The sequence below is a fragment of the Dermacentor albipictus genome, chromosome 9, assembly GCF_038994185.2.
Source record: "Dermacentor albipictus isolate Rhodes 1998 colony chromosome 9, USDA_Dalb.pri_finalv2, whole genome shotgun sequence".
Taxonomy (NCBI): Eukaryota; Metazoa; Arthropoda; class Arachnida; order Ixodida; family Ixodidae; genus Dermacentor; species Dermacentor albipictus.
The window spans coordinates 57,190,157-57,218,021 of record NC_091829.1 but is presented as its reverse complement, the minus strand read 5'-3'; the positions used below and the strand labels follow the sequence as shown (position 1 = coordinate 57,218,021).

General features: G+C 48.0%; 1 protein-coding gene and 1 pseudogene across 4 annotated transcripts in view; both read right to left on the bottom strand.

Moving 5' to 3' along the window:
• Positions 1–19,280, bottom strand: part of LOC139049951 (uncharacterized) — a 56,103-nt gene extending 36,823 nt beyond the window's left edge. Inside the window, exons 1-5 of one of the 4 annotated variants that reach the window (XM_070525875.1) lie at positions 19,004–19,280; positions 18,472–18,549; positions 18,348–18,380; positions 6,997–7,116; positions 2,514–2,915 (exon numbers count right to left, since the gene is read on the bottom strand). In XM_070525875.1, the coding sequence (XP_070381976.1) occupies positions 2,514–2,915; positions 6,997–7,116; positions 18,348–18,380; positions 18,472–18,475 (559 nt within the window). In that variant the 5' untranslated portion in view covers positions 18,476–18,549; positions 19,004–19,280. Of the gene's footprint in view, positions 1–2,513; positions 2,916–6,996; positions 7,117–7,192; positions 7,324–18,347; positions 18,381–18,471; positions 18,550–19,003 lie in introns of those variants that run through there. The other 3 variants (XM_070525876.1, XM_070525874.1, XM_070525877.1) reach the window with 3 other exon arrangements.
• Positions 19,281–24,840: 5,560 nt separating this feature from the next.
• On the bottom strand, positions 24,841–25,020 carry LOC135896579 (U2 spliceosomal RNA; annotated as a pseudogene).
• Positions 25,021–27,865: the final 2,845 nt, after the last annotated feature.

Here is a 27,865-nt window from a genome sequence, read left to right as displayed (position 1 = left end):
GAACCAAATATAGCCAAGCAACAGCACTTCACCAGGCTAAACAGTGGTTCAACAACTAAAATAAAGGCTAGTATGCTTCGCATCCTGGGCTTAACCTCAGCTAAGCCACAGCGATTTTTTTAACCCAATGATTTTCTTTAATTGCCTTACAAATGGTTCTTATCAATTATTGCCTCCTTGAATGGCATAGGAAAGAGTGGCGGCTGTTACCTTGAGCAGCACCGGAAGAGAGCAACTGCAAGCAGTAAAACATCTCCTCGCAATAAAACCCCAAAAGGAGAACTTGTTGTTGCATGCCAGTTACTCACGAAATGGACTAGCCTTTATCGCCCAAATCTTCCTTTTTTTTTTTTACCTTAGAGTGCATGGTTGCGATTTTCAAAATTTGCGGCCCTCGGTTTCCTCTTTTACTCGTTCATTGCATAAATGCGCGTCCGGTCGATTTGATGCCTCCAAGTAGCATTGGAGGGATTATCGGTCAGCTGCCTGCTTAGAAATTTCAGGTTCTACGCGATGCCATTGGCCTAAAGAGTGTTAACGCACGCGTAATGCGTAGGCTGTGGGTTCGGGTCCCACGGGCGATAACTTGTTTCTCGTCCATTTCCATTCTCTTTTTGCCTATCATTTGTGCAATTCAATTAAGTACCATATATAAATTCCACCACGTTTTCCTTGGATTCATTATCTGCCGGCTCCGTATGGTGGCGAGTAAGAAAAATCGGATCCCTTGGTTTCCCTTCTTCTCATGCCCCAAAAAAAGGACGCACCCATACATAGAAGGGGCGAACACAGGCGCCGCTTCCAACTGTTGAGTAGCGGGAACGGTTTGCGTAAACATACATCCTGCCACGCATGCGCACAAAGAGTGTGCAACCTTGTCACAGAGAGTGCAACCTTGTCAAGAGAAATGGCTGGCGTTGAAAAAAAAAAATCACATTTCGAGGTGTTCAGTGCAATTGGCGGTTCGCCTACGAAACAGCCTCTGTTATTTTTTTTTTTTTAATAAACGCGCCTCCGGCGCAAGCCTTTCAAAGCTGTTACCGCTCTTGCCTAAAATGGCTGTCCCCGACAAGCGAGTGTGACAGTCACACGCAGTAACGTTGTCTACCCTGTGTGCGCCCCTTTGATCTTTTTGTCTTGCCTACTTTTCTGCGCACGCACCCGCAAGCTGTCGCACCATCGATCCCCGGTGCGGCCGTTATGTACACTATACGCCGCAAGACGTACAGCACGACGACTTCCCGTGCCTTGCGCGACCCTGCTGTCCAGGCAAACAAGAGGGCACAGCTGCGAGAGCTATTGGGACCGGGAAAAAATTTATATACCATTTTAAGTTTTCCATTTAACTTAACCATTTTAAGTTTTCCAACCTAAGGGCTCAACTTGGGACATTGGGTCGTGGTCGTTTTCCTTCGTGCTCCGTACTGTACGATTTGCAGTAGCGTCTCGGCTACAGCATCCACGGTCGACAAAGGGAATCCCCGCTCCAAATAGGCGGCCCACTTGGTTAGTGAAGATAGCTCGATTCGCCAGGGCTCCCTTCGAAGAGAAGCCCAGCTACTGCAGTTTTCACCACCTTGGACATCCGCCGTGGTTGCTCAGTGGCTATGGTGTTGGGCTGTTGAGCACGAGGTCGCGGGATCGAATGCCGGCCACGGCGGCCGCATTAAGATGGAGGCGAAATTCGCAAACACCCGTGTACTTAGATTTAGATGCACGTTAAAGAACCCCAGGTGGTCGAAATTTCCGGAGTCCTCCACTGCGGCGTGCCTCACAATCAGAAAGTGGTTTTGGCACGTAAAACCCCATAATTCAACCACCTTGGAGTGCGCGGAGTCAAAAGGAATTGGTTATTTATGGGCAATTCTTGTGCCCATGCGTGGCAAGATGTACAGAGTGTCAGAGAAGTTACTGTGCAGTGGCATAGGTGTTCATAGAAGACATACCTACGGCACGACATTGATTCCTACATGATATGCTGAAAATTTCCAGAAACGGCTGGAAGACATGTCCGTGCCCCTCCATGCTGCCTATTGTTAAACACTGCCTATTGTTAAAGAATGTTAATGGATGTCGATAGTTCCTGCGGTGCAAGGACTGTTTTCGCACACCCGTCCTTCCAGAGCAACCAACACACCTTATCAGACGAACTACAGCTGTTGCACTGTCTTAACACACGTGGAACTGGGGCATTATTAGAAGTTGTCATACTTTTTTTTATTGTATCACTCCACAATTACTTTCCGAGCACGCTACATTTATGTAGATATACACATACACACTTCTAGCAGTTAAACAGGTCGCGCTTGCGCTCGTCCGCTTTTCCTGTGTGTGTGTTCTTTCTTAAACGGATTCCACTCTACAGTTACTAGTCACTAATCTTACGCTGGTAAATGATCCTTCTTTTTTTTCAAGAGATAACTCAGTCCGTGCTCTCATCTGTGAAACAGTGCTCCTGTGGAACGTTGGCATAGTCTCACTTAGGAGTGTCATAGCAATAGGCACCTACTTACATGACCTCGTAGTAGTTGTAGTCATTGGTTTGGGCGTCGGCTTTGGCGTAGGTTTTGGCGTAGGTTTTGGCGTAGGACTTGGCGTAGGTTTTGGCGTAGGACTTGGCGTAGGTTTTGGCGTAGGTTTTGGGGTAGGACTTGGCGTAGGTTTTGGCGTAGCAGGTGACGGCAAACGTGGAGGAGGCATGACTGGGGGAGGGACTCCTGGTGGAGGGACAGCTGGCGGAGGTGCAGGTCGCGGAGGTGCAGCTCGCGGAGTTACAGCTGGCGGAGGGATTGCTGGGGGAGGGACTCCTGGTGGGGGGATTGCTGGCGTAGGGACACCAGGTGGGGGGACATCAGGTGGGGGCACATCAGGTGGGGGGACATCAGGTTCGTCCGTTGAGACATCAGTAGGTGAAACTGTCGTATTGTAAATCGACACAATATATAAGCGCATTGAATACTTACTAACGAAGCCACTGAATCGTGCATATTGAGTTTAATTGGTTAATAAGAGTGGCACATGGTGCGAGCCTCTTATCTAATCGGACACGGTGGACGCCTGCAATAGTCCTTGGAAGACGATGTTTCGCTGTTTCCAGCTGACGTCCCTCGTACGTAGCAGGCTGAGAGGGCCTCTGCATTCGATTATTATTTTGTACGACCACCACCACCCTCGGACATAGGCCTCTCCTTGCAATCACCAATTACCCCTATCCTACGCTTGCCGATTTCACGTTATGCCCTATGCCTGCCGAACTCCACTTCGTCCCTCAACGTCACAGAGAATTTTGACTGCCGTATAGTATATATACTCGGATTTATATAGGTGCTTTGTATACTCTGGTTTAATACATAGGCGGAGATTCTTTTCCCGAAAAACAACAACAAAAAAGCAGCTAATGTCGCCCCTCGCCTCATTCAGCGGTCTTTAGCACTTTGCCAGTCGTTGTCTGTCCAAGCCAAGGTCAGGAGCCGGCGCATGTTCCGAGCAGATCTGTATCCTGGTCTATAGACCTTTTCATCGGGCGAGGAGCATAGGGCGCGCGGAGAGCCTTTCCTCCTCTCTGGCTTTGGCGATCGGGCGCAGCGCTGCTTGAAAGTATTGCCATGGTATTGCTGCCGCGTGCTGCGGAACGATTTCGAGATGTTTTAGATCGTACTTTGTGAAATTTGCGCCATGTCCCTTCATATAGGGTCGTCAGGGGAGCCTTTCGGTGCATCGGTAACTACAGTAGGCGGAAATATCTCTTGGCGCAAAAATGTGACGCGCTTTATCAGCCGCGGTGTACGCACATTATCAGTCGTGGTGTGTGTATGTGTTGTGAACCATTTTGCTTATATCGGTTTTAATTCAACGAAGAAAACCGGTGTCTCTGTATTAGCAGCATGCAATGCTAAATCTGCTCACTATCAGATCGCTCGGCGTAGAAGGTAAAACATAAAGCATAAGAGCGCATGCTCGTGCATGGCCAACCTAAGGCAACCACGAAACATCTAAGCGGCAGGCACTAACAAATATTTGTGATGTACCGGCATCGTTCTCACGCATTTCAAGTCTAGTAGGCTTGAAGTTACCATATGTCTACGCTAGCATTCCTGCATGAGGCCGATGGCGCTGCTCAACACAGCGATCACTGCGGTTGGTGAACCAGCACGATACATATGTAAGCTGTGCGCCTCGGCATTGCCTTTTTGGCTTGCATACAGCCATAGTATACGAGAAGGATCGCATAAAAATAATGCGATGCCTATTTTTCAGGCCAAAGTTTCCGTAATACGTGTGGGTGTGTGTATAGAGAACAGAACGAACACAACCAAAAAAAAAATTCGGTATCATCCTCTTTCTCCAAAAAGCAAGAGAAAACAGGCTAACGCCGAAATACGACCTCGCATAGTCACGCCGCACAACGTTTATAAATATATAACCGCTGATGCCGTATGCTTGGACCATGCGGTATATAGAACAAAGATATCGGTAATCCAGCACCTACCACTGCTTAGGACGCTCGCGCACTTCGTAAACAGTCCCTTTGCTGGACAAACTTAATTCAGACTGTAAGGTATGCTGCTATTACTTGCCAAAACTATTTGATTCAGGGGCGGAAACCTCAACCATCGAACCAAGTAGTCACGCAATGTAACCTGCAGCAAACAGTTTGAACGCTTGTCAAAGTATAACATCACAGCTCCTATCGTAGCAGAACGGTACCTACGCTGTTAGGATCGTCGCGTATGTTTCATGGCTCCTAAACCGCAGCTTAGAAATAGAGGATAATACTGCAATAAGGTCACATTAGTGATTAGAACATTAAAAAATACGCAGCTGATCTCCGAGGCTGATTGTAGGCTCAAATATGCGCGCGCACATCGCGCTGCGTGTTCCATCCACCTCAATGCCAGCAGAAACTCCGGCCATGACACCTTGAACCACTTCAGCATGTCTCACAGAACCGTTTACCACGTAGAAGACGCGCGCCATACTAAATGGACTGCACGAGCGCGAAAGAAAACACCAGAAACTACCGCCGAGCGTATAACTCCCATGGAAAAGACCGCTTTCATCCAAGCCAGTATGGCGCTGCTCATAGGTGGCGCCACTGCGCTCACAATATGGCGGCGCCTAGGAAAAAACGGTCTACACTGCACCCCCGTTTGCTCCCTACTGCAGACCGACTCACTGTCCTCTCAGGCTACATCCAACATTTTTCGTCGCGTTACACGTTGTGCAGTCCCTAACTATTCTCGCATCTCTTCGTTAACCGCGAAGTCTATGTCCCTTATATATTTTGTTGAAGCTTAGCGGGCCTTTCTAATTTCGTTGTACTGGATTAGTATTGCCACTCTGGTTCTCGACATTTATGCCAATGTCAGGCGCCATTCCTACCCTGGAGACGTAGTGTATATAAGTGACGGTAGAATGCGCGAATAGCCCCGTTTTATTATCAAGTATATCGTCGCAAGCTGTCAGTCTCGACAAGGTAATATCTTCCGTAGGCCGCCAAATCACTTTTGGTACAATTCTGCAAACTTCCTTCTCATGATCAGAAACCCCTATTGACGTTAAATGGTGCAATATTTTAATTTGAAAGAACGTCACTTTGGGCATGTTGGTATTCCGTTTTAGCTTTTAGCCCACTAAAGACACAGGGACAGTTCGCATAGACGTATACGAAGCGCTTATAATAATGATAAACATTTGAACTTTCGCCTCAAACTTGCTGAACTTCTCCCGCATAATTGCTCAGGATGATATCGGGCACGAGACTGTTGTGTGGCAATTGAGACGTGGCCGCTACAAGGACAAGCCGTATGGTCACAAGGTTTCGCAGAACACATCAATCTGCCATGAGAGCATGCACTGGTCTAATTAGCTTATTCTCACTACTGCTGGCTGCCAATAATGCGATTAGCACTATTCGAGAAGCTCACCAAGTCTACGGTATGCATGTTTGTCCTCGGCTAACCTTTTTTTGCACCCACTTGGGTCCCTGCGTATATAGTCCGTGAGCCAAATGCATCGGGCTGTTGGGCCGAGGAAAGCGAGCTTGAAAATAACTGTCGGACAGACACGGGTCCCTTGGCCATGTCACACTGGTTATGTGCCGCTATTCAGTCAGTCTTTTTCAAACATCAACTTGGCTCGCTATATTTGCGTCACCGGGTATGTGCGGCTGTTCAATGAGCCTCTTGAATGACATGTTGGGTTTCTGGGTGTGTGCCACTGGGTGTGGCTGCCGCACTTCGCTAAACCTCTTTGCCGTCAATTTGGGTGCCTATTTGTGTGCCCTTGGGTATGCGTTGCTGTTCAATGACGAAAAACTGTACTTTAAAGATGGCGCCTGCGGTGAACATAATGGAACCCCGGTAATATATTTGCATACAATGTTATATGCATTTATGTTCAGACAGGTGTCACGCGCGAATTTCGTGGCGACGCGCCAGAGGGCGCAGCGTTTGCGGAAGGAAGCGCGAGCGAGGAGCCGGTTGCAGCACGTTACGCGTTTCAGCATTGGCGACATGCCTACATGGCTTCGATGCTAATCGCAGTGACGCAGACATTCGTCTAGATGTGTTCTGCAGAAATTGCAGAACACATCTAGACGGTTGTAGCAGAGAGCCGCATTTGCCCTTTGCCACAACCGCAGCGGAATACAATAGGAGACTAGAGGATGCAGTGCGGTTGTGACGCACAGTAACGAAGAACCGACACTGCTGACACCCGCAGTGTCGTTGGTTGTGCACAGGTTGCGTCTTAGAAATTCTGCAACGATGAAATCGGAACCTACTTAATTTTCAGCGCCGCGCATTTGCTTCGCTACAGAGGAGAGATGCGGCATCGGGAATTCGCGAAAACATGCGATTCAAACGCTGAAACGACCGCAGAAAGTGAAGGTAAATTTGTGTCGATCTAGACAGTTTTCTTTAACGGAAGTGGTCAACCTCAATTTCTTCACACGCCTATACTTCCAGCGGTTCTTGTAAGACGGGAAACGCTCACCATCCGACGTTGCCGTAGTTCGAGCCCCTGCAGATGGACCGCTGCTTCCACCGCCCCCTCCACCGCCACCGCCACCGCCACCGCCTCCTCCATAGAGGTCCCCTTCTGCAGCGTCTTCGACTGCGCACAGAGTAAATGTGAAGTCAGGGCATACGTGGAACCCATCATTCGTCCACAGTCATTCGAGTTCGCGTACTTTGTTCCATTTTTGCCTCTATGTGCGTGCATCTGCGGTTAGCTTCTGTATATTTGAGGTTCGAGGAGAGCACGCATCTGCTCCTCAAGCCCAACCGTGGCTGCGCATGGCGGTCCGCGCTGCTCCACACATAGGTGCAAGACATCAACCCGCCCCGGCCAAGGCCGGGTCGGAAATGAGCGATTTTTATCCGCTCTCGGGCCCCTGGGTCCTATAACCCTCTGCATGAATACAAGGCACAGTATGCGAAGCTCAAGTGAAAGAAAATCACGGACTAAATTGCTTGAGGCAACAACATGAAACCGTTCCTTTTTATGTCTAGGGAACACGCTTTTTTATAGCTAATAATGAAAAACAAACTGCAAGCTGCTCTCTATACAGTCCGACTGTGACCGTTTTTACGACTGCAGTATTTTATCACTCTCGCTACGACTTGAGGCATCGTACGTGCTGCGATGTGATTTTTTTTTCGGCGTTTAAAGAAACCCCGCAAAATACGAAGTAACACCACGTGACTGCACTCGTGCGCTGTCATATTGCAGCGCTCTCAATCGCGATTCGAGCGAAGGAACCGTGCGCGCGGACCGTGGCGAAGCGCGCGGCCGCGGCTCTAGGCTTCGGCTTCACAGTGAGTCAGCATCTTTTGCGGCGGCACACGCAAAGGAGGCGCCGTCGTAACCGATAAGCCATATACTTGACGCACGGTTACAGTACTATCGTGCGATAGCGCACGAGCGCAGTCAGGTGGTTTTATTTCATATTTCTCGGGCTTTCTTTAAACGACGACAAAATCGCCACGTAGCATGTACGTTGCTACAAAAAAAAAATGGATCGACCGTTTCTGAGCGGCCTCTACAACACAAGGAAACGCACCTGGCCATAAAGTGAATAGTAAACATTTTGCATAAATCATCTTAGTCAATTGATCAACCGGAACATCAAAGACACCCTAAGGAGCGCCACATGACGGCAAACCATATGCTGTTGGTTTAATTCAGCTGCGGCCAGCCAATTTTTTCAAATCCTTGGCACAAGTTACGTCAAACACCGTGCACACACAAGCACGGCCCACAGCGTTTACTAGGGAAAAGAGCAGTGACATCTGGCAGCACAGAATACGCAAATATTTGATGAATAGTTATACTTTCCAAACTTCCCAATCGGCCTTTTACAGCACACCCCGGTCGAAATGTCCGAACAATATTTTAAAGTTCAGGTTTCAAGCGCGCAACAATTATCGCGTTCCGATCGCATCCTAATCGAGCACCGCGTAAGCTTCCCTTCAAAAATAAAGAACTTTTCCGACCATTACGATACTGCTTAACGCGAAATCTGAGCGCAGCCCTATACGTTTCTTTTTTTTCATTTCGCGGTATATTGGCCGGGACGGGCAATCTTTCTCGTGCAGCACGTTGACGAGGGTGCGTAGTGTGACGCAACCGCCTCGGCTCTCCGGAGATGGCGAGGGGCAGTACGTGTGCGACGCGTAGACGTGATTCACAGCAGTCGCCGCAAACAGACCTCCGGCTCATGCAGCGCTTTGTTTCCACATACGGTATCAGTGGCGTCGTCGGTGAAAAGACGACGCGCGCTGCCCGGGCGCCATCTCGTAGTCATCGTCTCTGCGGAGCCCGTCTTGCGCGGCAGTGCGCTTTTCTTCGCAGGCTTTCGCCCATTGCGCTCCTCCTCCGCTTTCGGCCGCATGGATACCACCGCTCCCTCCTCCACCGCTTCCCTCCTCGCGCTCTCTTCGCTATCGCCCTCTCCCGCTGCGCTCGTTCGCTCGGTTACACCGATGACGCCGACGTTCGCCGCAGGAACGGACGCTTAAGAGCTGTGCTCTAATATCTTGCTATAATCTAAACCAACACCACAAAACACTTCTGTGAAACGCGGCGTTGCATTGACTTCCAAGTCAATGAAATGCCTCAGTGATAATTTATTTTGTGGTACGCGATATATATCCGTTGTTTGTTCGTCGAATCATTCGTGTGCTCGCCCTGAGGAAGAAATTGTTGTATACAGGTCACTTCAAACTATGAGCTCCAATTCATGCCTCAGGGAAATACACATAAGCTGCGAATCATTGTATCGCGTGAAGAAACTCATTTTTTTTGTTGCTTACCATCCGATGATCCCAGCAACAGGTAGCCGAGAAGTGCAGCAATACCGATAAAGAAGCAAATGGCGATGACGGCGAACATGATCGGCGTTGCGTTGGAATCGTCACTGGAAATTTGAATATTAAAGCGCGCATTCAGGCCCGCAGTTCACGCAATACAACGTCTGTAAGGATTTTTTTAGCTTACGCACATATGAGTAGTCTAATTACGTGATCGTTTAAGCATATTTTTTTGCGTCAAATGCTGAACAAACGCATATCTCAGTAATCTGCTGTTACTGCTGTCTACTATAGGTACACACCATGCTGTGCCTCGAATTTTTCGAAAAACTAACACGAAGCCTAATCGTCTACCGTTCTCGACAGCACTCACGCTGGGGCATCCTACCAGGAGATCACTGCGGATTTTAAAACGTCCAACTATGTTTTTTTTTATTTATCTCAATCGAAAAATCTGCTACACACTATGTTACATTACTAAGGTTAAGGTTGCGCCACTAATCATTGGTTTCACTGCTCGTTACGAAGTCTTTAGCCTCTCAAGCTGCATTGTTATGCTCCAAAATTAACCCCCATCTGCTAGTAAAACGACCTCGGTGTAGCCCGAGTGTGCGAACCTCTTTTCCACTTTTTTTTTAGTTGTCTGTCATAGCACAATTAAATAACGTTATGTACTGATATTACTAATAATCTCAACTTCACGAAACCGAGCCACAAGGGTAAAAGAAGAGCTAGTTTTTATGCACTTACAACGGCGTGGACCAGCCGTGTCAATACTAATCAAGCCAAAGTACAATCGCATAGGAAACAGGCCTCGGCAAAGACGTTTTGAAATTGTATCGCGATACACATACAGGATACGTGGGCGATAATTACATGATATTAAGATAAAGTATGCTTGCCAAGTAACTGTATCCGATACGATATTCGCCCTGTGTATCTTAGGACACTTCGGTCCATGCGGTGTAATTACTAATGATAGCTCTTGTGTAGGAGCCACTGCAACTCTGGAACACCTTTATTCTAGATTTGCCTTCTATCGACGGACTTTCTTCCTCTCTCTAGCCTACTTTCTCTCTACTCTCTTACTCTCTACTAAGCTAACGATTCCTTCTCGAAGTATAATTGCAGAACTATCTCATCATTCCGCAACAATCTAAGGCTGGAAATACGTATCAGATGGCGCCAGGTAAGCTGCGTAATCAGCCATTTCTTTATTGTCTGTCCAGTCGCAAAGCGGGTCAACGTCTTATTTTGTTACGCGTTTATATGCTTTATTAGTAGTCGCACATAAACCTTCCGTCCGTAAGTGCAGATTTCGCGCTGGATAGTTCGGCTTGTATCCTCGACACAAAACACAAGGGAATGTTTATAAGCGATACATTGCGCTGTATACTTGTCGTTCTTGGGCGAAGGTGAATGACAGAAAATGCAACTATTTAATGCGTGAGCCACAGACACCAGAAAGTTCCAATCAGTCACCTACGTCACCGCATCATCTTAATGACGATATTGTCACGTGGTAGTGACGGTGAAGAAAGCAGCAATACGGTGGAGTACAAAACTAGCTTTTATTGGGCGAACCTGTGCCCACAAAGACAGGCTAGACGTATAGCACAACACGTGTAGTTATCTCATGTTCCCATTCCATGCCATTTATATTACCCTCACCGCTTTGCAGCCTCGTAGAGGGGAGCGGGCGCATAGCAGGAGAGATAACCGCAACCATACTTACAGAGCAATTCACGCAGCAAGAAGAATAATTAGTTGCAGAGTGATTTGCTGCTAGTGTTACGAAGCATCAATAATAAGCAAGCTTCAAGGAGGAGAAATTCAAAATGTGAAACTGTTTTTAACAACTAAGTATGTTAATAAAGGGAAAATCAGACATCCACCCATTCGTAGCTATTGCTACAAAGGAAACCCATACGGGTTCCTCGAAAGAAAAGCCTCAGAGTTGAAGAAAGATTCGTCCTGGTCCGGGACTCGAACCCGGGACCACCGCCTTTCCGGGGCAGCCACTCTACCATCTGAGCTAACCAGGCGGCTAGCAGATGGCAGGGCGAAGTCGAATTTGTCGACAACACACGAAGCAAAGGCAAGTGTTTGACGTAGTAGTTCTGCCGAAACCCGCAAGGTGGAGAGAAGTTATTAAAGGGGAAATCAGACATCCACCCGGACCAGGACTATGGGTTTCCTTTGTAGCAATTGCTACGAACGGGTGGATGTCTGATCTTCCCTTTATTAATTTCTCTCCACCTTGCGGGTTTCCGCAGAACTACTACGTCAGACTAAGTATGTTAGTTCCGATAAAAGATAGCCCCGACATGCAATAGGTTGTTGCATTCGCGACAGGCATTGGGAATGCGGGAATGAGAACAGCTAGATAGCAGTCCTTCAGCGAGGAACATTAACCATCTGAGAACGGTAAGGTCGTTGTCGGATTAGCTTTGGTGGCGATATCTGGAGGGACCGACAGTTGCGATTGCGATGGCTTATCATGTGGAATATGCAAAGTCGAACAATCTCAAGACGGAAAATGACAGATGGATGGTTAAGGGTTGCTTCCACAAGCATTACAATGGTTGTAGTGTTGTATATAGTTAAAATGTTCTGAGGATGTAGGTTATTAGTTTTTAGTTACGCAAGGGCCAGACACGACCAAGGAGCGCGATGCAGGAAAATGATGTGAGACTCTAAGCAGATCATAACTGGTTCGATAAGCTAGCGGTAGCGACGTTCCAACTATCGTTATCGTAAACCGGAACACGCAGTAATGGGTTTGCACCAGGGTGTGGAACGAAACCGAACCCAAACCTTAAACCGTATATCCGTACCGGAATTTAACTCGAACCGATATTCTTAGAACTTGACTTCCACCCGAACCGAAGCTTTACCAACAGAAATAATACTGGTTTAGTGCGCAACGGTTCATGCATGTGGAGCGATAGCGGGTGTTCTCAATGCAAGCAATTCATCAAAATAAATTTCAAAGCGATTTCACAAAATGAATGTCTAGAAAATTTGTTGTGCGAGCAATCTGTACTAAGATTCACGCTTAGGCACAAGTTTAGTACTATATATATTCTCTTTATGGAGGCACTGAACTTTCCGTGCTCTTCTTTTCTAAACAAGACACATGATGAAAAAATATACACGCAGCAATAAATACATTGGCCGCATATTGACTTACTCTTTAGCACCTGTAAAATACGGTAGCGAAAACGGTGAGCAAATGAGACCACTCAAAGGCCTCTTCAGCAGAGACATAATAAACTCATGCAATTATTTCGCGAAATAAATAGTTACGGAAGCAGGGCTTAGCACTGCATTAATTTTGTGCTTCCATGACGAATAGTTATTCCATAATTTAAGAGGCGTCGTCCGCAATACGTGGCTTAGAAGATAGATGGCTCAGCATCACGCAGTACGCAGTTGCAGACAAATACACCGGCTACCAAGCGCTGCTAATATTTCTGAAACGTACTGCTAAGTACTCTTGGTAAGTGCTTCAGCAATGAAAGGACTACGCCATCTTATTGCTACGAAGGCCTGTCTACATCTATCTAGCCTACTCCTTGACAGCATAATTAAATTAAACGGCGCGTGATAACTCGTCACGCTGCCAGTGTGTGCGCCATTTTTATCACTTGGCAAACAGTCAAGGCTGTACCATTTTTCGAAAGAATGCCTGGCTTGGCGGTATTCCGGCAAGCCGGGCGGTTTGCCGATTGAGCGGGGGCGTAAACTTGAGCGGCGAGATTGGTGGCGCCAGCTGGTGGTGCACAGCTCCACCACACAAACACAGAGCCAATTACTATATTCTACTTAGCTCCTGGTGCAAATTTTCGGCAGCGACGTAATCGTGTTCACAATCACGCCGCTGCCGAAAATTTGCACCTTCTGCCCCTTCAAGTCACGTGCACTTATAGTGACATTGCTTTCCTTCTTCGGGTGACCTTTTGTCTCCGGTCAGGCACTGTTACAAAAGTATGGATCAGCGCAAGACCCGCTTTTGCGTATCGAAAATTTATCGGATGTTCACGCCCATTTCATAGCGAAAGAACTGCGTCTAATGCGAATAGCGGTGTGCTTGCTGAAACGAAGGCGAGCGGCCAGCGATTACTCTAGAATGCAGGATGAGTCAGGTTTAAATGGGCAACCCACTTGACCCAAAGATCAAGCTTCGACGACCGACGACGGTGCCATGTGATAACGGATGTTCTCTATATAAGCCATTCTTCAAAATAAATTTCAAAGCGATTTCACAAAATGAATGTCTAGTGCTTCGAGTGTTACTTATTGTTCGGCGCAGAAAATCGCCCAATGAAAAGTCGTCATGCACAGTGACGGCGCTGTCTGGTTCGTTGCCGTTCCTACAACGTGACAACACAGAATTTTAGTGCATCCGGTATTCCGGCAAGCAGGGCGGTTTGCCGATTGAGCGGAGGCGTAAGCTTGGCCGGCGAGATTGGTGGCGCCAGCTGGTGGTGCACAGCTCAACTACACAGAGCCAATTACTATATTCTACTTAGCTCCTGGTGCAAATTTTCGGCAGCGGCGTAATCGTGTTCAGAATCACGCCGCTGCCTCCTCGCCCTCGATGCAGAGGGAGTTGATAAACACCTGCCGTGGAAAAGAAGCTGACCTATGCCTAACGAAGTCTCCCTGTCGAAACTTTAGCTCCGAGCCGAGGCTTCCCTCGTTCGCCACTTATCGTAACCCTGTTGTGTCGTTTGTCTCAAAGGAAAAGTGTGTTTGACAGAAGCACTGCGTGAAACTCACCGGTAATCACACTTTCGCTCATGGCTGCAAACAAAAGAAGCATAATGAAGCAGGCATCAGAACGTTATCTCTTGTCACTTCTATACTGCATACGCAACGCACTCGTGTCCGTTTGACACTCGCCGAGCAAAACGCAACGGCTATGTCCATTGCACTAGCGACTCGCACAGTGACAAACACTGCCGAGGGCATATAGCCAGTGATCTTCATTTTATTTTATTGTTTTTACAGCACAGTTTTAACCCTTCAACTAAGTTACTGCATGAGGTATGCATAACATCTAAGAGCAATCGAGTACGTGATTGACTAATTAATACGATTTCATTAATTAAGTGTGCTTACTAATTAGTTTACAGCCCACGTTGCAATTTACGCAATTGCAGCTGGTGAGCTTGCGAGGCATATCGATTTGCAATAACTTCTCAGGATGGCACGAGTTTCGAGATCTGCACCGTCGAACTCGCTGTAAAGAAATGCAATGCTGTTTCACTAAATTAAAGAAAAAAAAGTGTTGGTGTGTTGCGGCACAAAAATAACTGGAACGCGAATGTATTTCGTGGCACGCTTCGAATATTAACATCACTAAACTGGCGTCATCTTGAGAATTCGTTCCAAGTGAATGCGCTACGTGAACTCACCAACCACAAGTTGTAACTTGCAATATGTGCCATAACTGACTAAACCGCTGTACAGTGTACCTCTGTTAATTACTCATTCGGGCTATTCTATTTCTCGTGGAAGTAATGTCTGCCTCATCGAGTACTTTACATCGAGGGTTAGAATTGTGCTGTCTGCCCCAAAATTTAAAAAAAAAGATGGTTCAGTTCATAAAAATAAAACGTCTGGCACGACTCGAGCCACCTGGTATGGAATTGAAATTTTCGCAATAACATTTTTTTAATTCGTACATGTGCACAACGTGCCCACGAGATGTGACAAAATCAGGCACAACGCTGGGTGCCTCCTGACAAAGTTCAACGTCCCGGGTTTTCCAATGGATAGTCAGCCATCAGGGATAAATGCACGCAACTACACAAGACACACACTGATGGGGCATAATTAGCGTGCACTCTTTGAATGAAATAATAAACAGGTAAATTATATGCAGCGTTGACTCCGAGCGGAGGCTTCCCTTGTTCACCAGCTGGTTATCAATTTGTTTTCCGTCTTCCCGCAACCACGTTGTCAGAAACAGACATAGCGGAATCTAATCACTGACGAAGTATTAAAAAAAACATTTAGCAGAAATATGAACATAAAATACATAAAACATACGAATATAAAATAATGAACGATAAGCTATTTCAATCGCATAACAAAACGACAGCGTAAAATAACTTAAATCATTAAAAAAGAACGCAGCTGTAAATCAATCTCTAACTTACACACTTACAACCAAACAGTGTAAGCGTGTTTGTTGTAGACCCATTATTCATTTCTAACGTTGTAAATTATTTTACATAAATAATTTGACAAAAAAATGGCTGTGGCTTAGCTAAGGTTAAGCCCAGGATGCGAAGCATACTAGCCTTTAATTTAGTTGTTGAACCACTGTTTAGCCTGGTGAACTGCTGTTGCTTGGCTATATTTGGTTCGGCTAGACGAAGAAACAACTCATGCAGGCGAGCGCACGAGCCGAGACCCGGCTATGTAGCTACGCGGCCGCAAGCGAGCGCACGAGTTGAGCCTCCGCTTTTGCAGCTGTTGTGACGTCATATGGTAGCCACGCGGCCGCGCGCGGCGCAGCAAGGAAGAGCGTGGCTGCGCGGCTAGTATGCTTCGCATAAAAAGCGTTACCAGTTCCCAAGTTCTCAAAAAGTGCTCAAGCATCGACACCGATAGCAAGGCCTACGTTGGGCTTAAATCTCCTCGACGGCGCGCTCACAATGCGCAGGTGTCACGTGTTGGCTTGACGCAGCCGTCGGGCAGGAACGCACGACAACGACGGCGACGGCGACGACGGCGCGAATGCGCCTATAGCGTCCGCCTAATTGCTCCTGGATAATTTTTGTTTTTTTGCGAGACAGACATGCAGAAAGCTGACACGAACCAACGACGACGAAACCTTTCTGATGTGAATACGCGCTTTTTTTTTGCATACGTACGACTGCCTTGCTGGCTCAACACTTTTCGGCAGACACGCGCGGCATCATCATCAATCATCATCAGCAGCAGCAATCATCATCATCAGCCTGGTTACGCCCACTATACAGGGCAAAGGCCTCTCCCATATTTCTCCAATAACCCCGGTCCTGTACTAATTGTGGCCATGTCAGCCCTGCAAACTTCTTAATCTCATCCGCCCACCTAACTTTCTGCCGCCCCCTGTTACACTTCCTTCCCTTGGAATCCCGTCCGTAACCCTTAGTGACCATCGGTTATCTTCCCTCCTCATTACATGTGCTGCCCATGCCCATTTCTTTTTCTTGATTTCAAATAAGGTGTCATTAACTCGCGTTTGTTCCCTCACCCAATCTGCTCGTTTCTTATCTCTTAACGTTACACCCATCATTCTTCTTTCCATAGCTCGTTGCGTCATCCTCAATTTGAGTAGAACCCTTTTCGTAAGCCTCCAGGTCTCTGCCCCGTAGGTGAGTACTGGTAAGACACAGCATACCGCCGCATACCGGCTCGGTAAATCGGTGCCCTTGTTTTCAGAAACCAACCAGAGACCACGCGCATGTTAACAACGCTGAGAGCGAGAGCGGGAACGCTGGCTGCGGATGTGCGCTTGGTTACGGCGCAACCATTTCCGTGTAACACAGTGCTGACGCGTGTCAGAGTTCTCGAAGCTGTAGAGAAAACACCGCAAGCACGTTGGAGTCCTAACTAATCTAACATGATCGCCCTTTCTACAGCCAGTGTTGTTCTGTTTCTTTCTACGAGGTCACTGGGTCGCGACACAGCGACGCATAAGTATATGTCACGTGGGAGAGCAACGAATCGCGACGTTGCCGCTTCCGCTGGCGCAGTCCTCGTCTACGCTGCTACATCGGGCCTCCGAAAAAACAAAAAAAAACGAGCAGCAGCGTAGAAGGCTTTTTTGGCCATGAACAGAGGAAGAGAGATTTCACAGTATCACACCCATCTGCGGTCGCGTATGCACGAAAGAACCTGTCGCGTAGGGTACTTTATTTATTTATTTTATTTATTTATTTGTACATACTGCAGCCCCTATGTGGGGCTATCGCAGGAGTGGGTTAGACAAAAAAAACAAGTAAACAATAACATTTAAAAATTCACGAGAAATAAGGCAGATGACACAAATGAGACTCAACGGTTATCGAGGTGAATTAGTTTTTTTTTTTTTAAACCCTGGACTAGGTACACCTATAGGGCTCAATACCGGCGGTACCGAGGGAAAAAAAGAAAAAAAAACGCAGCTTGCACATGTGCTGGAACATAGCCCGCTACTCCCCTGTGCCGCCAGTTTCCACGCATTCCTTCATATCCGCTATTCGAAGAATTCCTAATGTCTCCTGCACGCGCATACACGTATGTTTCTCAATCGCGGTGTCGCATTGGTGATTGACTTAAAGAAGCAGAAAAATGTAAAGGCGTCGCCTTTAACTGTAGTTCTTACCCGACGACTCAATACCGGAGAGCCCGTCTGGAAATGCGAAAAAGCAAAATTACGCCACCAAAAAGAAAAAAAACAAGTAATCAGCATCAAGGGAAATTCATTTGCTGTTATGCTTAAGTAATTTCTCGGTTTTTCGCTTCGCCCTCTCCGGTCTGGCATCACCGCCCGGGGTCAGTGTCGGTGCATAATATTTACACCAAAGGGAAGTTAAAACAACATTGTTCGTTTCAACAAAACAGTGATACATCAACGTATACAAGGCTGTAAAAGCCTTGTAGGACGACTACACCAAAGGAGTAGGTAACGGAAATAGCGCTGATCGAAGTAAAAGTTACAGAGCGAAACCTACCACATCAACAATAGTTTTAAAAACGCAGCGTTTGACGCCTAAGACTGAAACTGCAGGTTATATTAAATTAGCACTGAACGTTTGTTGCCAGGCAAAGTTACAATCAGACATTAAAAAAAAGGAAAAGATGAAAATGTGAGAACTATCAAGACTACTAAAAACTCATCTCAAAGCGTGCACGTAAATGAAAACTGGCGCGTTTAGGCAGACTCGGAGCTGCACTGTGACAAATGGCACGGCGACACACGGGGTCGAAAACAAGGACGAAAACAAAAGTGACTCTGAAAAGAGCCATGCGCTCGACGATCGAACTCACCGCCTCCGAATGACGACATCTCAGACATCTCAGCTGTAGAAAAAAAGGGAATCGGGCGTTAAGCACGTTCGAGCTCGTTACGGGCGAATTCATTTCGGAACTGGTAGTGGCTACCAGGACTTACTCATGGCTGGAGTGGATTATTCGCTCGAAGCCGGAGAACGGTCCAGGAACAGAGCCAGAGGATCTTCAGCAGGGTGCACTGCGAATAGTTAAAGCAAAGCGTATAGGATCGAGACCAAAACGCATGAGGAGCACCACCGCTATAGCCTTCACAGCAGTTGCTAAATCATGTGTCCAGCGGCGCGCGCAAACAAGCACGAACGCACGCACGCTCACGCAAACTCACATATGCGTCGGCATTCACGAGAATTCTTTATATACTATGGCGATGATCGTCGCCAATCAGGACGTTAGGGCTTGGAAGTTAAAACCGGGGACGAGCGGAGCAAATTGCGTTAGGCCTAACGCACTTGCAAGAAACTGCCAGCCGGCAGATAAGGGGAGCAAGGTCGGCACGACGTCTGGAAGTTCTGCAACCGCTCTAACGGTCAAACGGGACTGCCTAAGGCAAACGGGCTACGTTTTTCCATGAGTGACATTTCCCCTTGCGCAGCAACGTTCGCATTTCCCGAAATTAATATAGCATAGCTTACGTGCTGCGGCAGCACGCGGTGCTTCTTACAGCGCGACGTGTCGTCTGGAACCCTGTCGTCTGGAAATCGTCTGGAACACCGCGCTCGGTGCAGAGGCGGAGGCCTACTTCCGAAGCGCTGGAAGATTCCACACGTCAAAGGAGAAAAAGGCGGCCTTAAGAGGCGGTGTGGCTCGCGGTGAGAGATCGGCGCTTCCCGAATTGCGTACACGTCCGCTCGACTGCGCACGTCACCGAAGGAACGAGACCCAACGGTCGGGGGCACGTAACGGTCGCGTGAAATTCTCGCGTGGTGGCAGCCATTAAAAGACGACGTCGGAAACTGTGGCCCATACCCACTGTGGCATATTGACCAAGAATCATTGCCAGCACTGATCACTACCACGTTTTGCCCCCTAAAGTTAGAGACCGGCGATCTCTAGGTTTGATTCTTGGAAACAGTGGAATTTTTCCCACAGTGGTGACCCGAGCCATGGTGACGTCGGCGACTGTGTCTTAACGGCGGAGTGAGCGTGAAATTCAAAGAGCTAGGGTTGTTTTCACAACCTTTCTTGACGCTATTGGGTTATCCTTTTTGACCAAATAATTTGTACCTCTGTCCGATTGCAGCTATACAGAGCAAACAATTTTCTGCGCTCTGCACCCAAGAAACGGTGAACGCCCTTTCGAGATCCAGGAGTATTTGTCAACGCGCCAAAGCCTGCAGACTTCACAGCAACATCAGCCTCGGTCAACAGTGCCGCTGAGGTATCGATCACCGAGCCCGCGTCCATCCTCAAGCTCCCCAAGGCGACGCCCCCAAAGCCCACGTCGGGAAAACTAATACCGGCGACCTGTTGAGGTGAGGCCGCTGTCGACGCAAGAACAGAGCCTCCAGCGCTGATTGTGAAATATAACGACGGACGCGAGAGCGGCTGCAGAAAGAGTGACGTTGCTTCCAATTTATGTGTGTTTATAGACGGCTGCAAAATTACTGCATTAGTAGACACAGGCGCAGACCATTCCGTTATGAGTAAAGTATTCTTGCCAGAAGACTGAAAAAAGTGCTGCCCCCTTGGAGAGGACCGCAAATTCGAACTTCCGGAGGACACCTTATCAACCCGGTGGGCAGGTGCACTTCTAGAATCGGAATACGCGGCTTTACATACGTCGCCTGTTTTATTGTCCTGTCAGAATGTTCAAGGGATTTAATTATTGGAATGGACTTTTTGCAGGCGAACGGTGCAGTTATCAACTTGCAGGAATCCTGTGCGTCGTTGTCAATAAATCCCGCCATCGCGACGTTCGAATGTGAAGAACAGTTCGATGCGCTTCAGATTATAGACGACGACGTCACGATGCCCCCAAGATCCAGCATAGCTGTCGCCGTAAGAAGCACCGTATTCAGTGACTATGAAGGAATAGCAGGCAGTAACACTGGGCTCTTGCTCGAAAAAGGGATCTGTATGGCAAGGGGTCTTGTTCGGCTGCGTGACGGGTGTTCGAATGTCTTCCTGACTAATTTTGGAAATGAAGTCCAGCATGTTGCGAAGGGAACCGTCATTGCCCGCCTTAACGATTATGAACAGATTACGGATTTGAGCCCTTCCGGTGCTGCACTACTGGATTCTGACAACGTAGACTCCATACTCGCATCCGTCAACATCGAAGCAGCACTATCACCGAGCCAGAAGCAGCAAATAAAGAACCTTGTACGAGAGTTCGCCTCGTGTTTCTCAACGACATCAAAAGTCCAGAGAACGTCCATCTCCAAACACCGCATCATTGTCGACGAAGCTGTGAGGCCTATTTGCCAGCATCCCTACCGAGTGTCACCGAAGGAGAGAGAGATCGTCAGCAAACAAGTCGAAGAAATGCTTAGAGACGACGTAGTTCAACCATCGACCAGCCCGTGGGCTTCGCCTGTGGTGCTGGTAGAGAAAAAGGATCAGACCTTGCGCTTCTGCGTTGATTATCGGAAGCTAAATGTCGTCACAAAGCGCGATGTCGATCCACTTCCGAGGATCGATGATACCCTCGATAGACTACGGGGTGCGAAATTCTTTTTCTCTCTCGACCTCAAAAGCGGATACTGCCAAATAGAAGTGAACGAACGAGATCGTGAGAAGACAGCATTCGTCACACCAGACGGACTATACGAATTCAAGGTACTTCCGTTCGGTCTCTGTTCCGCACCTGCCACCTTTCAGCGGATGATGGACACTGTGCTCTCCGGGTTAAAGTGCCAGTCCTGCCTGGTTTATCTTGACGATGTCGTGATTTTTCTACCACTTTTGCTCGGCATATGGAAAGACTAAGGACTGTGCTCAAGGCTATTAGTTCAGCAGGGCTGACGATAAAGCCACAAAAATGTCACTTCGGCTTCCATGAGCTCCTTTTCCTCGGCCATGTGATTAGTTCCGAAGGCATCCGTCCTCGCCCTGAGAAGACCACAGCAGCGGAAAAGTTTCATAGACCAACCGTTAGGCGATTCCTACGACTTTGTGCCTACTACAGGCGTTTCGTCAAAAACTTTTTGAAGACTGCCGAGCCGTTAACGCGATTAACGAAAGAAGATATGCCTTTCGTCTGGCAAAGTGAACAAGAAGATGCATTCAATAAGCTACGACAGCGACTTCAATATCACCCGGTCCTTGCGCACTTGGATGAGGAAGCGGAAACGGACATCCACACAGACAGAAGCAATTTAGGACTCGGTGCCGTCTTCGTTCAGTGGCAAAACGGAGAAGAAAGAGTAAATGCATACGCCAGTCGCACTCTTTCGAGGGCTCAACCCAACTATTCAGCCGCAGAAAAAGAATGCCTCGCAGTAATATGGGCCATAGGAAAATTCCGACCATACCTCGGTAGACCGTTCCGAGCAATCAGCGACCATCACTCAATGTGCTGGCTTGCAAACCTGAAAGATCCTTCTGGACGACTTGCTAGATGGAGTCTGAGGCTGCAGGTATACGTCATAACGGTTGTGTACAAGTCAGGTCGCAAGCACAGTGACGCTGATTGTTTATCAAGTGCGCCGGTCGAATCTGCTCCTGTGAAAGATGGACACGACTTTCCGTTTCTTGGAGCCGTGACAACATCTGAGATGGCCAAACACCAACACTCTGACGCAGAGTTGCTCCTACTCATCAGGCACCTCGAGGGACACCCCATCCATGTTCCGCGAGTTTTCTGCCGGGGATTGTCATCGTATGTGATGAGAAATAGCGTTCTGCACAAAAGCACTTTTAAGCACAGCACAGAGAAATTTCCACTCGTCATTCCTTCAGCTTTGCGATCCGAAATCTTGGAAGCCTGTCATGATGACCCATCGGCAGGACACCTCGGAGTGAGCAGAACATTCACCCGAATTCATGCTAAGTACTACTGGCCAAAGCTATTGAATTCAGTACAGCATTATGTACGAACATGTCGGGATTGCCAAAAACGCAAGACGCCTCCATTAAAACCCGCAGGCCTCCTCCTTCAACCAATAGAACCCCCAGGAGCCCCGTTCGAACAAGTAGGAATGGACTTTGTCGGTCCCTTTCCGACATCGTCATGAGGGAAACGATGGATTGTTGTAGCGACGGATTGCCTAACACGATATGCCGAGACATCCTCTCTAATCAGTGCAACGGCCGTTGAAGTGGCTGAATTCTTTGTCACCAAGATAGCATTACGACACGGTGCCCCTGCAATTATTATCACGGACCAAGGAACTTCGTTCACAGCCGATTTGACGCAATCCATTATGAAACTGACTCATACCAGCCACAGGAAAACAACTGCCTATCACCCTCAAACAAATGAGCTAACCGAGCGATTGAACAGGACGCTGACCGATATGTTGTCACTTTACGTAGACTTAGAGCACCGTACATGGGACAAGATACCACCCTATGCAACATTCGCCTACAATACCGCATTGCAAGAGACCACTCAAGTAACACCATTCCAGTTTGTTTTTAGTCGAACAGTTACCACACCCTTGGATGCAATGGTGCCTGTCAGCGACCGCCCAGAACAGATCCCTGACATCAGCGACTTTACAAAGAGAGCCAAAGAAGCACGTCAGCTGGCGCGACATCGCATTCAACAAAGGCACCGCATCGACGTGGACCGATACAACCTGCGGCGAAGGGAAGTCGAGTATGCACCAGGCGACATAGTATGGGTGTCGGCTCCCGTGCGGACGCGCAGCCTGTCCGAAAAGCTTTTGCGCCGTTATTTCGGCCCTTACCGAGTACTTCGCCGCATCAGTCCCCTGAACTACGAAGTTACGCCAGAAGGACAAGTGAGCTCATCACATACATACTACATACTACACGGATACATACTACACGGACGCTAGCCCGCATCCCTCGCCGCCACGTCGTAGGCCCAAATAAGTACTCGCCGTCGTCAATCAGGGGAACCTGGTAGCCTCTGCCTCCATCCGCGCCACATGCAGCGAAGCACCAGAAGCAGCAGGGTTCGCTCTCGCACTTCGCGACGCCAAGAGCAAGGGAAGCTCAGCCCGCGTCCTTACGGGCTCACAAGCGGCTTGTCGTTTATACATGAATGGCACACTCCCTATACAAGCCATTCGAATCCTGGGCCGCTCACTAGAATGGACCCACGGTATTGTCTGGTGCCCCGGGCACGAAGGCCTGCGGGGCAACGAAGAGGCGGACTGCGCATCTTGAGGTCTCACTAGCCGAGCGGCAGTCCACACCGTTCTTCAGGCCCCAACAGACCGACGAGCGACCCACGAGTTAACCACAAGTCAACAAATACTACAGGACCAATGCCTCGAAAGAACACAATACGCTCCCCCACACAAAGCTCTCAAACTCCAGGCAAGGGACTGGCGCCGCCTGCAAACGAACATATACCCACACTTGTTTCGTCTACACGCAAGCTCCCCAGACAGATATACGTCCCGGGCATGTCCCTGGTGTAGCAGCCACACAGTGACACCCGCGCACATAACACACGAATGCACCGACCGTCCGGGCGACGCAATTTCGCCCCGAGTCACAGCACACTAACTCGCTACGTGGTCTTGAGAGGCGAGACTCTCCGAACTGGACCTGGGAAGCCAACTGGCGGCCCTCGACCAGGCCCGGCCAGCTGCGATCGCCAGCGGAGCCCTGTCAGAGGAAACCACACGGGAATAAACCGCGCAACGATTTCTGCAATAATAATGTTCCGTCCTCCTCCTCCATAGGGACGATGCGTTTTGAATGGGGATAATGATACAAGGCAGGAACATATTTAAACAACGCGCGCACGTTCGTGCGCCCCCTCAAGAGGACAACGGCGTATTGGAGCAAAGGACGACGAAATAATGGCACGTGTTTTCGCCTTACGCACTCACATCGTAGATGGCCGTTGTCAGCGTCTACAGGAAAGAGAGGTGAGGCGACGCTCGAGAGAGAAGAAGGCATTCTTGATCTCCTGTTCAGAACGTGGCAGTGCTTTTTATTTACACCCAGGGCACTAGTTAGCCCACTATTAATTGTTGTGTCTGGACTCCCTTAGCTGTTACTTACAATACAAACTCGGCCAATAATTCAGTTCTCAAATGCGACTGCGAAAACACGCTTATAACATTTTGAAGCGTTTCTCTTCCGTGTAACCGCTTTGCTGTAGTACAATGCAACCCCTGCCTGCGAGGTGTTCCGCAAGGAAATCATAACATTTTAAATGCAATGGCGTGGCAAGAACTCATGGAGCATGAAAGAGTGCGACAAAGCAAACAGAGGCCGTGCTTCCGCAATGTTGGATTTTCTTTTATAGCGAAGCTGTATATGGCTAGTTCTTGAAGAAAAATGTGTCCGTAGGTAAGAGCCGCGTAGATCGAGAATTTCTTGCCATACGTGGGCCGATTCTGAAGGTGGTGCAATACCAGGACGACCCGCGGCGGAGGTGAAACAGGCTTTCAGCTCTCCACCAACTTGCAAAGATAATTCTAATGTCTTAGGTCCAAATACCACCCGTATTAGATATTAAGCTGATAATAACAGATACGACACTTTGACTCGCGTTGGCGAACCTTCCATGTGGCCCCGATCCCGCAAGTTTCACCGGAGCAACGGCCAGGTTTCAAGGGGAGTTTGTGGGCAATTAATTTGACGTGGCCTCTGCTGTGTGTTTAACATGCCCTGGCGATGTCCAGCGTTACGCGGCGATGAAAGCATTACTTCTTCACGCTGGGATGCGGTCCTACACAGTACCAACCTCGAAAAACAGTTATGGGCTGTCCAACGGGCCCGCGACGAGGTGGAGAGGCTCGGCCTCTCTGTCTCTGACGTGGGAGCGGCCCGCTGCGCGCTAGTGCGCGCCCTAACAGACCCTAATAAAGTTTTCCATCCGTCCGTCCGTCCGTCCGTCCGTCCATCCATCCATCCATCTATCTGTTGTGTGTGAGTGCTTGTGGTTTTCGAGCGACCTCACAACCATTCCTGCACTGCGGAACGTCGACGAATGCATGATCGCCTTGGCTACGGTGAAGCAGTGTGTGCCCTCGGAGTGTGGTGAAAGTGCGTGTCTGTTGTACGTGCCGGGATTCGTTAGTAAAAGGTGTCGTGCCATGTTCTGCAACGATACATGGGTATGTAACAGAATGGATAACTGGGCTAGTTGGTTTACTTGCATCTCGAAACTTTGTGCGCATATTTTCGTTTCCTTTCAATAAAATTTTCCAGTTGTGAGTAAGCGCGCTTCGTCCTCTCCACTCTCTTCGTTTCTTGTCTTCGTACGCTTTTACAGTTTCAACATGGGCATGTATACCCCCCGGTGCCTCATCACCTTCCGAGGCCCAACATCGTGGAGAAGCGACTAGTCGCGCCTCCCCTTCCATTTATGGGCGTATATGGCGTTTGACGCACAATAGGGGTCAGACGCCATTAAGGGGTCCACATACAACGCTTTGCCGGTCATCCACTTTCCCAGAGCGGAATGGCACTGAATTATTTTTTAATTATGAGAACATGCACATAACCTTTTAGAATACTTGATGATGTGCTGTGCCAAGCTATCTGTGACAATAAATTAGCTGTAAAAACGTAATAGATATGAAGGACGTAGAGATTTCCCGCATTTACCAGAAGGCTTTACCACGGGAGCTCATCTCAATATACACGCGAACGAAGAAATCGCTTTCTCTGTATCCACTGCACTAAATTTGATGAGTTTGTTGCATTGAAACAACAGCAAAATTAAAACTAAATATATTGACTGCAGAAGCAGACTTCTTACTAAGTTTTCATTATTGTAAAACGTTGTTAAGAATAAAAAATAAAAGAAGGCTGAGGCACCAAATTTCGAATTCTAAAAAACAAATAATTTAGTTCTACAAACTACGCTTTCTATTTATTTTGTTTCCCTAAACCCGTTTTAATTGATGCTCTTAAAACATTGCTCGCACGTAACCCATAACATTCTCCTTATCACACGGAGATGCCAAACGTCGTGTCACGTTGAGTTCTCCCAGAACAATAAGGCAACTTTCCCACGCGGTTAATAGAACGATTGCATAAGTGATTCTCTGCAAAGGCTCTAATTACCTTACGCGACCCACAACGTTAGTCTTGTTTTACCCAAATATGAAAATGAGCCTCAATTAAATCACCTAGGTGACCAGGAAAACTAATATCAGGCCTCTATTACCTCACATTGCCTATTACCTTCTATTACCTTACATATATTGTTACGGTGAAGGGAACGATGAAGTTGAATTGGACTAGACGAAGACGAAGTCTGGCAGTTGCCTGAACGCCATGTACGCCAGTTGTAAATACACGTTATTTTGCACTCGTGGGCCTGCTTTCTTCCTGCAACATTTTGGTGGAGGTGCGGGGTATCGATCCCCGTACCGCCCGTATGAAACGAGCAATCACAAACTATTATGAAAGCAAATAATAAACCTGTATACCTTAAACACTCGAGCCATGGGCCCCATTCTCGCCAAATACAAAACTACTACTACTTGTGGTAACCTAGGAGTGGCGGGGAAACTTGGCGTTTCGTACAACGCCTCTAACCTGCGTGTTGAGGCACGCTCGTGTTTGACGATCTCGGTGACCCCCCTGGCGCAAACGCGCCCGAGACGCTCGTTGCGTCTCCTTTGGCACCGCCACGTCGGGCGTTGTTTCGAACAAGTCGGGCATGGACTCCAAGTTAAGGTGCATTTCTCGAACACGGGCGCTCGCCTAAGCGAAAAACGGGGGTTCATAAACTTTCTCGCGGCCCCTAATTACCCGACACACAGTTGAAAAGTTTCCCCGAACATCACCCCTTACTTGCCTCAATTTTCCCTAAATTTAATCGCCGTTAATTATGCAGTACTTCTTAGAGAGAGAGACAGGGGAAGGGGCTCTTTATTAGAAAAACATAATTTTGCCGGCGCGTATATAACCGCTGGCATGCTACTCTGTATAGGGATGGGAAATGGGATTAAATAATTCCAGAAGAGAGTGGGAGAAAAAGAGGATAAAACGTCCTAGAAAACGTGCATATAATGTTTTCGAGTATTTCTATTCGCACTAACATCTACACTGTGCTACTAACAGAAAGCGTGCGTGCGTGTGTGTGTGTGTGTGTGTGTGTGTGCGTGTGCGTGTGCGTGTGCGTGTGCGTGCGTGTCTGTGTGTGTGTGTGTGTGTGTGTGTGTGTGTGTGTGTGTGTGTGTGTGTTTGTGTGTTTGTGTGTGTGTGTGTGTGTGTGCGTGTGTGTGTGTGTGTGCGTGTGTGTGTGTGTGTGTGTGTGTGTCGCAATCAGTCTTCACTGTCCCAGAATTCCACACAGAAGCAACAAAAGAGAAGCGCCCGCTTTCAGAAGCCTTTCCAACCATCATAGATGGGTATACTATTGCACTTTATTCTTTATTCTTTATTCA